The sequence below is a fragment of the Ovis canadensis genome, chromosome 1 (assembly GCF_042477335.2).
Source record: "Ovis canadensis isolate MfBH-ARS-UI-01 breed Bighorn chromosome 1, ARS-UI_OviCan_v2, whole genome shotgun sequence".
Classification (NCBI taxonomy): domain Eukaryota; kingdom Metazoa; phylum Chordata; class Mammalia; order Artiodactyla; family Bovidae; genus Ovis; species Ovis canadensis.
Genome location: NC_091245.1, coordinates 254,190,725 through 254,203,359, shown reverse-complemented (window position 1 = coordinate 254,203,359; position 12,635 = coordinate 254,190,725). Strand labels below are relative to the sequence as shown.

The 12,635-nt window shown below is 52.0% G+C and overlaps 1 protein-coding gene across 13 annotated transcripts in view; it reads right to left on the bottom strand.

Annotated features, from left to right (window-relative positions):
- Positions 1-493: 493 nt before the first annotated feature.
- The window catches only part of DZIP1L (DAZ interacting zinc finger protein 1 like), a 59,506-nt gene continuing 47,364 nt past the window's right edge, over positions 494-12,635 (bottom strand). For 5 of the 13 annotated variants that reach the window (XM_069564751.1, XM_069564748.1, XM_069564750.1 and 2 more), the window contains 8 exons: positions 11,575-11,708; positions 9,466-9,658; positions 8,676-8,741; positions 8,528-8,560; positions 6,392-6,608; positions 5,789-5,976; positions 4,604-4,743; positions 494-2,834 (listed from right to left, as the gene is read on the bottom strand). In XM_069564751.1, coding sequence (XP_069420852.1) covers positions 2,673-2,834; positions 4,604-4,743; positions 5,789-5,976; positions 6,392-6,608; positions 8,528-8,560; positions 8,676-8,741; positions 9,466-9,658; positions 11,575-11,708 — 1,133 coding nt within the window. In that variant the 3' untranslated portion in view covers positions 494-2,672. The remainder of the gene's footprint in view (positions 2,835-4,603; positions 4,744-5,788; positions 5,977-6,391; positions 6,609-8,527; positions 8,561-8,675; positions 8,742-9,465; positions 9,659-11,574; positions 11,709-12,635) is intronic. The other 8 variants (XM_069564755.1, XM_069564758.1, XM_069564759.1 and 5 more) reach the window with 3 other exon arrangements.

Sequence of the window (12,635 nt, the reverse complement as noted above, 5' to 3'; positions counted from 1 at the left end):
TATCTCCCTGAGGTTGCTCAAATTCATATCCATTGAATGGGTAATGCCATCCAACCATCTCATCCTCTATAGCCCCCTTCTCCTCCTACCCTCAATTTTCCCAGCATCAGGGTCTTTTCCGATGAGTTGGCTCTTTGCATCAGGTGACCAAAGTATTAGAGCTTCGGTTTCAACATCAGTCCTTCCAATGAATATTCAAGGTTGATTTCCTTTAGGATTGGCTGGTTTGATCTCCTTGCAGTCCAAGAGACTCTCAGGAGTCTTCTCTAGCACCACGGTTCAAAAGCATCAATTCTTCGGAGCTTGGCAAATGAAAAACTAATACATTAGTTTCCAAAGTAGAAAAACAGATTCAGAAACACGGAATTTAATGATGAACATTCAGGACTAGAGTCATTCTTCACGGATGATTATCACCAGTGTGTGTGAAAACACATGGGCTTTCACGTCTATTTCACTTGGGTCATCCTGAAAGCAGAGTCTGAGGCAAAGATTTGGGTACAAGTGAATTTATTTCAGAGGTACTCCCAAGAAGCAAATGTGAGAGAAAAGGGAAACCAGAAGGAGAAAGGCCAATAAAGGATGCATTAACAAGTTGTAATGTTCAAGGCAACTGGGATTCACCTACCCTGGGGACTTTGAAAATCTGTGGAATAAACCTCTGAATTGTCAAACCAAAGCGCAGGAAGCCGGAGCAATTATTCACCAACTCCCACTCCACCTCGAGTGCAGGCTGCCCTGGTAGAGTCAGCTCTCTGCCACTTCCAGGCTACACATGCACGTAGCCCATGCAGCCTCCCACATCAGAAACAACCCTGGGGACAAGCAAGAGAGACCCCAGCGTGCACTGTGATGTGGGGAGCTGGCATCCATAGTGCACTCAGAGCTACAGGAAACCAGGAGGCGGCAAGGGACCCCACAAGCATCTTTTTTTTTTTTTATCCTCCCTCGCCCAAAACCTGTGAATAGAAAAGCATGACTTTGTTGGCAGAATCCTGAGAGAGGGATGAACCTCATTACCACTCCCAACTCACTGCCCCTTCCCCTCCTCACAGAGTCACTGGGATAATCCATACATATTCTCAGTTGGTCAAAGGTATAAGATCCACACAGTGAATTTACTCCCCAGCAGCTAAGGTGGGCTGACCCCAGGTCCCACATAAGGCCCTTCATAAACTGTGCCCTGGCCTCACTGAACAGCTTGGTACCGTGATACCCCCAAGCCTCCCCACCACCAGATCCCTTTATCCGCGGCAATGCCTTTCCTCCTCACTTCCCCTAGTTCTTCCCGCTAGAACCTCAGGCCTTACCACCCAAAGGTCAAAAGAAGCCCAGACGAAGAGCTAGGGAGAGACCCGAGGTAGTGGGGAAAGACAGATGAAGCCAGATTGACCATGAGCTGATAAGAATTGAAGCTGGGCGTCAGGGACATGGGCTCATCACTCTGCTCCCTCTACTCATGAGGCCTGGAGTGAACAGCTGGGCTTCCCTTTAGGGAAAACTGTGGCTGGTCTACCAGTTCTCACTCTGCTGGGCACCGCAGCCCATGGCCAAGCAGGCTGGGGCGCCTGGCTCTGGCCATCCTGCCCAGTGGGACTCCCTGGTGGGCTGGGCCTGCTCTGGACCCCACCGCCTGGGTGGGGCTGTCAGCTGCACGGTGGTCTGGCCTCCCCTTGCCCACTCCTGCTCTTCTCCTCTCATGGAGGTCAGACCCACACTGCACTTGAGCACTTGCCCGGATCCAGCTTCTTCTGCCTTCACCTTTCACAGAAGTGACTCCCCACCAAACCCACTGCACCACCACCACCATCTTGGCAACTTCACCCCAAAGTCCTAAACTGACAGCTGGGGTATAGATGGCTCTGGCCCCCACCCAGTCTCTGCTGATGCTCCAGAAACAAAGAAGAAATACCAGAGAGTGATAAACATGCTGTATTTAAGGGTTTACATATAATAAACTAATGCTCTTCACATTAAAAAAAATACTATAGATATGTATATAACCTAATTTTAGAAATATTATCAAAACTTAATTTGTGGTCCCTTGGGGATATGAGGCCCCAGCCAGGTGGCCCGCCTTCCCTCTCACCCGTGAGCAGGTCCTGAGGACATCAGCTCTGGGCAGCGCTCCCGATTCACACCCAGCTGCACTGAGAGGCTCTGTCTGTACTCCCAGAACGTCCCAATCTCTATTACGACCCCGTACTTTTCGTCTCCTCCCCATCTCTGCCTACACCCCGGCTCAGCAGTAAGAGGCCAGACGACCTCAGTAAGTGACTTTGGGTCAATTATTGAATGGCTGACTCAGGCGTACGTCCCCCAAAGGACCCCATAAAAGACCCAGCTCTACAAGGTTTACAAAACGCTGCAGAGTAGAGACCAAGTGTCTCCTTTCAGTCTGGAGCGAGCATGGAGGTAGATGAAGGATGCTCTTTCAAGGTCCTGTTACAACCCTTTCTCAGCCCTGGGACCCATGGGACACTGCCAGGGCTCTCATGGGGGAATGGGAGAAATCATATCTGTCTTCTACTCTGCTTCTGTCCAAGAAGAAGACCTCTCGGCTCCTGAGGAAGACAAGAGGCCCAGCAGCCCCATCGTTGGGGGGTTCTGGGCCAGCCCCACACAGCTGGGCAACAAGGCTGGTCCTTTGGCTCCTAGAATCAGAAGCAGGCTCACCAGCCAGGGACCCTGGGTTGACTGGGGCTCCAAGAGCTGGCACCAAACTTCTCCGGGAGCTTTGAGCGAGACAAGGGCTTCGGTTTCTCTCTCTGGTTTAGGTCCTGTGGGAGATCTTCCAAGGAAGAGATCTCCAAGTCACTTTCATCCTCAGAAAGCTGCAGGGAGAACAGGGGAGAAGAAAATGCATCTGACCAGGGAGGACGGATATGCGGAGAAAATGCAGATCTTGAAGGAAGCAGGAGGGGCCACTCCTCTCATCTTCTGGTGTCCACGTCTTTGAGAACCTGCTTCAGAGACCTGGGGTCACAGCCATTGCAAAACACCCCTGAAATTCCACCGGCCATACTGAGGCCAGCCCCAAGGCCTGTAGAAGATCAGGTTGCGCTTGTCGAAATTTAAACTTTGTCCAGATTTTTGAACTGCCCACAGTGATGAAGTCCAGGGACTTAACTTCTCCAAACTCCTGAGCTGACTCACCAGAGCCTAATGCACCCACCGCACCTGGCACAGACTGCTGGTCCAGGGCTGGGAGACACTCTGACCAAAGGTGCATGAGGGGAACTCCAAGTGCAGGAATCCTTCAGCCTGGAAAAGGTCTGAGCTGGGCCAACAGGGGAGCCCAGCGTGGGCCAAACTCCCAGGCTGTCCCCGAACCAGAATCACGGTCACCCCATCCCCACCAGAGCTCTCAGTGCCCAGAGCATTTGCCATGGAACGTAAGGAACCAATCAGAAATCTCCAGGGCCCCAGGTGGCAAGCAGGCTCTGGACAGTGCCTCAACCTGCATAGCGCGGTCGGTGCTCCCTCACAACTGAGGATGAATTCTTTTTGAATACATTTTGAATCATTTAGACTCATTACTCACAAACACACATGAGCTACATAATAAACCGAACATATTACATAGCACAGGGTGGGTGTCGGGGTTGCCAGGGGAGGTGTATGCTAGGAAAAACCGAAAAATGATTGCCCATTATTTCTGAATTTTAGAGCAATAACATAGGTCATCCTAGGATGCATCTTTCTGATTGAAAAAGGAGGGTAAAGTTACAAGAGCTTGAAATGTTTCTGCCTAAGAAAACACAACAGGAATACAGAAGTGGTTCCCTTACGGGGAGAGGGGAGGTGGCAAGGACATCCTAGCAGGAATTGTCTGGGAGGCTGAGCATCTGAGCGATAAATCTGATGGCAGCTGGAGCTGGAGAGAGGCAAGGCCATTAACACATTCTTAGTGATGAGGAATGGCCTTGGATATTTGGAACAAAGGTGCCTAATATCCCCACTGTGTATTGTGGAGCAGTCTGCTTGTCCTGCGCTGGGGTCCTCGGGGAGTGAAGAAAGGGGAAAGCTTGGCTGTGGGATGAGCTGGATGGAGCCCGAATAGAGCAGCTACTGCTGGAAGCCAGGCACAGAGCCAGGTCCAGGCCCCATCAGAGCCAGAAGTGGGGGCATGCGTGGCTGGGAGAAACAACCCACCGACCGAGCGGTTGTTCATGTAATTAAGGTGAAGGTAAGGTGAAGTCGCTCAGTCGTGTCCGACTCTTTGAGACCCTGTGGACTGTAACCTACTAGGCTTCTCCGTCCATGGGATTCTCCAGGCAAGAATACTGGAGTGGATTGTCATTTCCTTCTCCAGGGGATCTTCCCGACCCAGGGATCGAACCCGGGTCTCCCGCACTGGAGGCAGACGCTTTCACCTCTGAGCCACCAGGAACCACAAGGCTTTTCGATGTTAACAAGGGACACAAACAACAAGCACTGGAGAGTGGGCACCCCGCCACTCCTGCAGGGGCAGAGGAGACGAGGGGCGTGAGGTCAACTGTAGTGTCGCACACGGGCCCTCCCTCAGGCCCCGCCCAGGGCCCCAAACTCGAGCCAGCTCTGTAAGAGACTGCAGGGGTGCCTCTTAGGTCCTACAGCCTACCTGGGGCTTTCCTCCTGGCACAGCAGCTCTCTGTGGCCCGGCACTGGGCACTGAGAACAGACTGACCCCTCCAGCAGGCTTCTTGGCTGGAGCCTCCAACTGCTTCTCAAGGTTTCTGACCATCGATTGCACCAGCGTTCCTGGAAGGCAACCAGGGGAGAAGACCAGAGTATGAATGCATCATCCCCATGGGTCAAGTCCCAGCTCCAGTGTGGATAAAGGGAGCATGGAGAAGAGTCCGAAGGAAAAAAGAAAGACAAAAGCAGTAGAAGAAAGGCAAGGAGAGAGAGGCTCAGGCCAGCATGGGTGGGGAAAAGAGGCTTGGAACATCCAGAAATGTGCTATGTCCTGCAGGGCACGGCTGGGCACAGAAGCTGAGCAAGCTGCCCTTTCCTCTCAGCAGGCGGAACCGCTGCTCGGTCGGTACATGAACAGCAAGATCAACGTGTAGGTTTTCCTCCAACATCTTCACAGAGAAATGAAGAAATATCATCGATATAAATTTGCACAGGGCAGACCCACTTTCTGTGAACTCCTAGCAGGAAGGCGGCTAAGCAGTGACTACATTATCAGTGTGAGAAAGCAAGGTGGATGTTGAGACCTCAGGACTGGCCAGGAAGCAGGGAGCCAGCCATGGCCTTCCAGGACGCAAGTGTCTGGGGGCCTGAGCAGAGGTCGAGCGATGATGACCCTCGGCTCACTGATTGATTAAAAGCCAGTTAGTTAAGGGTCTACTATGTTCATACTATGTTCCTTGCCCCTCATCACTCATCTTATCCAGATACTTCCCTTTACAACAAAGGAACCAAAGCTCTCCACGCCAGCACATAGGGAGCAAGTGACAGCCCAGAGCGTGGTCAAGGACTCCACACTCCCAGTTCCTAGATGTCTACACCCTATCATCCAGGGGCAGGTCGTCAGTTCTTCTCCAGAGATCTGGTTCTGGTGGGTTTGATGGGCTGGCAGGCTGGGACCATGCCTCGCACAAGATGAAGTTCCGCAGAATTCATGACACTGTAAGCTTGACAGATGGCACAGAACTGAGCTTACCCCGCAGCTTGTCCACTTACTGCCTTTGGTAAGACAAAACCTAAGCTCTATAGTCTTTAAACTTTGGCTAGAAAATGCAACTGAAGCCAGAAGCTAGAAGCCTCGTTAATAGTCTTACCAGAAAACCTTCCTCACCTGAGGAGGCCAGCCCGCCGGAGCCCTTGCCAGGGGCCTGGGCACTCCCCTCCGAGGTCTCGGTGTCAGACCAGTCTGAGTCATCCTGCGGCCGGGGCCCCACCCTCGAAAGAGCTCTCGGGGGCTGCAGGGAAGCACGCGGCCCAGCATCTCTCTCCGAGTCCTCTTCGGAACTGAACGGGGGCGTACTGTCAAGAAGGAGAGGAAATGAGGAGTGCATGAGCTGGAAGGAAGATGGTCAAAGCCACACTTCACCACTTGCAAGCTAGCTGGTTGGCCCAGAGCCAGTCCTGCCCCTGGCACCCCTGGGCCCAGACACCAGCCAGGAGTCATCTGGAGAGGGGCAGCCACCCTCTGTTAGAAGATGAAGACCCAGCCCCTCCAGGGTGGCAACTGGGACTTGGGATGAGTCAGTAAGAGGAGGGGAGGTTTGCCCTGGCCAGGAGCAAGGGACTCCAGTCTCTTCATGGGTTGGACCCCACCTGAGGCCCCTCCTGTTCACTTCTTTCTCTGCCCCTCACCTGTCTGCGAAAGCTGGTGGGAGGCCCAGGACAGGGTGGGAGCCACACCACGGGCCCTGCGAGAATGCAGAGCCCAGCTCACCTCAGCCCAGGCCCTGGGGAAGAAGGGGTGCCAGAGGGCCCAGGTGCTCTGGAGCGAGGAGTAGGGGTGGGCCCCGGGGCCAGGCCCAGGCTATGGCTGCTGCGGCTCTGGAGACTTGTCACAGCGGGCTCTGCAGGCTTGGATGGCTGTGCCACATGCAGGGTCCTGGCCTTTGGCTGGACCTCTTTGGTGACCAGTGGGCTCTGCTGGCTTTTGACTGGAAACACAAATAAGAATGTGTTTCAGGGCATATCCATCTGGACCCTCAAGCCCGAGAGGAGGCAGAAAGAGGCTCCAACACACTGGAAAAGAACAAGTCACTCTGTGCAGTGTACTGCTATAACCACAGCAGATTTAATTATTTCCCCCACCCCAAGTATCCCACAGCCAGCCAAGCCTGGAGCTGGGACCCACGGTTTCATCAAAGACCAGGAGAGCGGCTGGTATTCCGGGGTCATGTCATCATTCCAGGAGAACTAGGGGAGGCAGCAAGCCTAAGGAGGGCCAGCGTGTCTGCAGCTCACCCCTGACACAATCCTGGAAGCTGGCCCTGCCAAGGCCACCTACCCTGTCTACACAACTCCAGCAGCTGCTGCTGGAGTTCAGGCAGCCTTGCAGGAAGGCCCTGAAGCCACCAGGGGGCACTGTAGGACCACCTGGGCCGTCAAGATCCACACACCTCCTCCCAGAAAGGGGCCTGTTGCTGGAGTGTTCAAGGCAGAAAATCAGACACAGCCCCTCCCTCTTCCCAGTTACCAGGAGGGCCAAGCGTTGGGCCGGGCTGTGGTGAGGGCGGGGAGCGGGGCTGTGCTGCAGGACCCACGATTTTTAGGGAGGCAAAGTAAGTACTGTTTCATGAATCTCGAAAGCATGGACTGACCCACAGCATAAAATGCATTTCTTACTGTAGTTCAAAGTTAAAGGTGTCTGAAATGCACTACTCTCGGAGGATGCATTTACACAGAAGTGGGCCTTCTAGGAAAGAGCAAACTAAAGGTAACTTGCTAAAGGAAACTTGCTGAGGGAAAATAATAGCAGCTACAGTTACAGCGCACAGAGCAAGCTAAGCACTTTACATCCGACATCCGTTTAGCCCCAGACAGGCTTCCACAGCTTCGGGAACTTGCTCAAGACCCAGGATTCCATGGGAGTCCGTGGCAGATGCAGAGCCAGGTGGTCAGTCACCCCAAATCTCGGGCCTTTGCCACTGCCTGGACTACATCCCCCAGCTTTGCCCCCAGACAAAAGCAGCACGGTCTGAGCAGAGATGGGAGGTGCGCATTTGTACAACACTCCTGGGGACTACAAAGAGAGCACGTGGGGGTGCAGAGCCTAAGAAATGTCGAGAGAACAGAGCTCATCCCATAGGTCAGTAACGGGCTCTGAGAAGGGACGGGCCCCCAGGGAAGGGGAGAGAGACAGTGGGGGGCAGGGATGTTCCCACCCCAGGTTCCAGGACCACAGGCACAAGCGCCGGGACAGGGGGTGGCACCACAAGAGCAAGAAGCCTTTCTCTTCTCTTGGAAACCAGGACTCAGAGGGGCTTCCATCCACCCCGCCAGCCCCCAGCCCCGGAGCCCGTCCCCTCTCCTCTGAGCTGCCCCGGCCTGTGCTGGCTCCATCACATCACCTAGTTCTGGCTGGTTTCCAGCTGAGGGTCAGGCCCTGGCCCAGATCAACTTCAGTAAAGGGAAAAGTGAAAGTCTCTCAGTCCTGTCTCTTTGTGGCCCCTTGGACTGTAGCCCACCAGGCTCCTCTGTCCAGGGAATTCTCCAGGCAAGAATCCTGGAGTGGGTAGCCTAACCTTTCTCCAGGGGACCTTCCTGACTCAGGAATCAAATGGGGGTAAATACTGCACCTCAGTAAATACTGCCCTAAATTAAACAAATTAGGAATGAAGGGCAGAGGGCTTTGTGACAAATTTCCTTCGGTCTGAGATTTCTTTCTGTGTGAGACTGAAAACTATCCTTTCCTTAGAGATTTTAAGGTCAGGTGTTTAAACCAAATAGAACAGAGTTACCCAGACCATTGACATAATTTTTACCATATTCTCATACCAACTGTCCTGTCTCCTATGTAACCCTTTTATAGAAAATGATACCACTTTTAAACATAAAATTCCCACTTTATACTTACCTAAGTAGTCATTTCCATGAGCTTTCAGGGTTGCTATGTTAGTAATATTTTTCCAATGTACATGAAGAAAAATAAAGATTAAATCTTAAAATTATTGATTCATGTACCAAATAACTAAAATATGGATAACTAAAATCATCTTGCATACCTCCCAGAGATATGTGGACCACACTTTGGAAACTTCCTTTGCACAAAGAGCTCAGGTTGGGTCTGCCTGGACATGAGGAGATAATAAAAGTGACCCTCCTCTGACCACATACACCCATGACTGCAAGGAGCTAGGGCATCGCCCTGCATGAGGATCTGGGACCCCTCTAGAGATGGGGGCTCCTGGTGCAAAGACAATTCCCTTGCTCCCTAAGTTCCTTGAGGACAGAGACCAGAGGGTCCTCGCCCACATACTTCAGTCTTCCACAGGAACAACAGGGCCTTTCCTTGTCACAGCCCCCAGGGACAAAGCAGCTGGCTCGCCCAGGGAAGGAGTCTGAGCTCTGAGGATGTGTCCGCCTACTGAACTGGCCCAGCCTCCCACGCCCTCCCACTTCTCTAGGGCAGAATATTCCATTTGTTTGATCCTTGCTTCCATATGCAGCCCCAGTGCTGGCAACACTCAGTTGGAGCCAAGTTCAGCCTGTGGTCCAAACAAGCAAAACAGTGCAGAACTGAGCTGCTGAGGAGGCCTTGTGTCTGAGCAGGGACAATGGCCCTGGTTCTCCTCTGCTTCCCTGAGGGACCCAGGTGACCACCCCACCCCTAGACCCTGTTTTTCCAACAGAGGTCTTTTGGACTCAGCCATCTGCAAGAGCCCTATTGTCTGGCCCTTCTGAGCAACGAGCAACACCTCGATGAGGACAGAGATTATATCCCTCCTCTGCAAATGCAAACAAGCCTGGACCCTCCCAGCTCCCAGTCCCAAGCAGGCCCTCTTGCCAGCTCACCTGGCACCTCGCCCTCTGGCTGGGACACCGGGGCCCTGTCCTTCTGTCTGTCCTTTACTCTGCTGGTGGCTTCCTTAATGAGCTTCTCTCTCAGGCTCAGGAACTCAGAAAACCTCCTGGCCTTCTGCTCCCGCTGGGCTCGCAGGATGGATTCCAGGTGTCTGAGGGTCTGAGCGGGAATTCCCTTGGCATCCTGGAAGACACAGAGGTCCCCTTCGAAGATGGGCTCCCCTCCTCCTTCCCTTGGCCTCTCACACCTGCTGCTGGCCTGCGAGTCGCTGGGATCCGTGCTGGTGGCTCTGGGAGAGGATGAGCTGAGCATCAGGGCAGGGCGAGCAGGCTGCTGAAAGCAAGGTGGGCTAGGGCTTGGGAGCCCCAGCAAAGCACAAGTAGAAGGATGATGCAGAGGGGCTACGCACGTGCTATCAACATCAAGCATACAGTCTGAGATGGGACACGCCTCTCCACTATCGTTGTGGGAGACCGGGGCTTGCTCCTTTCTGTACTTGCATCATCATTTGGCCTGAAACATTGTCCTCCGTGGCTGACAATGGTTGAAAACATCAACTGCAAAAAATCAAAGCCAGGCACCCTTCCAACACTTAATGGAAGTTTCTTGGGGCTTCTGACATCCACCCTTGAGGAATAATTTAAGATTAGAAGAAATGTTTTAATCAAGTCTGAACATAAGGCCAAAGTTAGATTGTGCAGTAGTTGAAAAAAGTCAATGATTAGAGAGCATCTTTGCTAAATTAAGCCTAGGTGTTTGGGGTTTTTTCTTATTTTACTCTATACACACAGTATCCTCAATGATGTGATATTCCAGCTGCCTTAGTAATAAGGTGGGTGTTTTTAATAATGGATTTCATTGATGCCTTTAATGATAATATGCATTCTCTGGTTGAACAGGAGGATGAGAAAACAATGGTGTTCAAATATTAATTTGTACCAGATAGGGCTTCAGAGCCTGCTCCACCCACAGCCACCTGCTGAGTGGGCATGGCCAAGGGTGCTACTGATGATAGACAGTTCACCCCTCCAAAGGCCAGATTGAGCCAATTAAAGTCCCCTTGTCAGAAAATAGAGACATAGTACTTTGGAGCACATATGGTCCCTTCATCCAGTAGAAGATGGGACATCTTGTTTAATAGTTCCACCAAGACTATCTAATTGTAATTTGTCAAAATCATATCAATATGAAAAGTGAAAGTATTAGTCACTCAGTTGAGTTTTTTGGCAACCCCATGGACTGTAGCCCACCAGGCGGCTCCTCTGTCCATGGAATTCTCCAGGCAAGAATGCTGGAGTGGGTTGCCATTCCCTTCTTCAGGGGATCTTCCCAGCCCACTGATCAAACCCAGGTCTCCTGCATTGCAGGTGGATTCTTTACCATCTGAGCCACCAGGGAATCCCTTGTCCACTTAATGTCCATCATCAGACCTGGACCTTCAAACTAAGGCACATCCCCTTATTATTCATTCTTATAGTATCCAATACTTCACTTGCAGAGCATTTCACAATGCTAAATCATTACATTTCCGGACAACCATTGTTTAGTATCTGAGTTTCCTACCATCTACAAACTCCATGAAAAAAATTTTCAGTTCTAATTCATCACTGTATTCTCAGCACATGTGTGTGCTAAGTCACACCAGCTATGTCCCTTTGTGACCCCATAAACTGTAGCCCGCCAGGCTCCTCTGTCCACGCAATTCTCCAGGCAAGAATATGGGAGTGGGTTGCCATTTCCTTCTCCAGTTTTCTCAGAACCTAGTACAACAGTTAGCATAAAGGTGCTCAATAAATATTTGTTGAATATGTGAACGACAACAAAGAAAAAGAGATGGAGACACAGAGAAAGCAGCCAGTAAGTGGAGAGCACGGAGAGGTCAGGACACGGGGTGACATCTCAGGAAGCCACTGGAGGAAACAGAAGAGATCACAGTGCCAGCTGTGTGGGTTTACATTCCCGGACACCAAGGGTGCCCCACTGGAACGAATGAGATGAATAAGCCTACACTATAAAGAACAATTGACCCTTTGTTGGTTTAAGAACGCTCTGCGTCCAAATGGTAGGTGCGGCCCTGCCACGGTGGTACCGGAACTCACTCTCTTTATCCCCATGCTTTCCAGCTTTTCCTGCAGGGTGTCCTCCAGGACTGGCCTGAACTGCTTCAGCAAGGTGGGGTTTCGCCTCAGGGCTTCCAGCACCTTCTGCTGTCCACTGTGGGAGTCCTCCAGCTCTGCAGCATAAGACAACCACCAAGGTCAGCCGGGGTGCCCAGCACCTCCGCTCCCAAAGCCCCAGTGCACCCAGCTAGGAATCATGGTCTCCAGCCCATGACCCAGGGCCACCGACCCCACCTGAGTGTCCATCCCCACGTTGTTCCTCTGGGAATCACGGCAGCAGACCCTCCACCCACCTTTGGGATCCTCATCCCCTCGACCTTCAAGATCTGGCTCAGTCCTGTCCCAGCTTTCGGGGTTCTGACTCCAGACAGCAGCTTGTTCCCCAGGCTCCATTCTTCCTCCCCTCTCTCCCCACCCAAATTTATTGAGTATAATTTATATGCAGCACTGTATACATTTAAGATGCACAGCATAATGATTTGATTCACATTCATGATATATGTATACACATATATATCATGGACAGACAGCTGCCTGCTCCCCTCAAGTCTACTGTCTAAATTAGGTGTTCTCCCTCCAACTATACACAATAGAATTGCTTGGGTTTAAAGTACAGATTCTCTGGCCCCACCTTCCAGAGTCTGATTCCATGGATCTGGAGAAGGGCCCTGGAATCTGCATTTTAACTTGCTCAGATGATTCTGATGGAGGTGAGCCACAGACCACTCCTTAAGAAATACTGACCCAGTGTGCATGAGTGCTAAGTCGCTTTCAGTTCAGTTCAGTTCAGTCGCTCAGTCATGTCCGACTCTTTGCAACCCCATGAATCGCAGCACGCCAGGCCTCCCTGTCCATCACCAACTCCCAGAGTTCACTCAGATTCGGTTTAGGCATGACCAACTCTTTGCGACCCCATGGACTGTAGTCCACCAGGCTCCTCTGTCCATGGGATTCTCCAGACAAGAATACTGGAGTGGGTTGCCATGCCCTCCTCCAGGGGATCTTCCCAACCCAGGGATCGAACCTGCATCTCCTGCAAC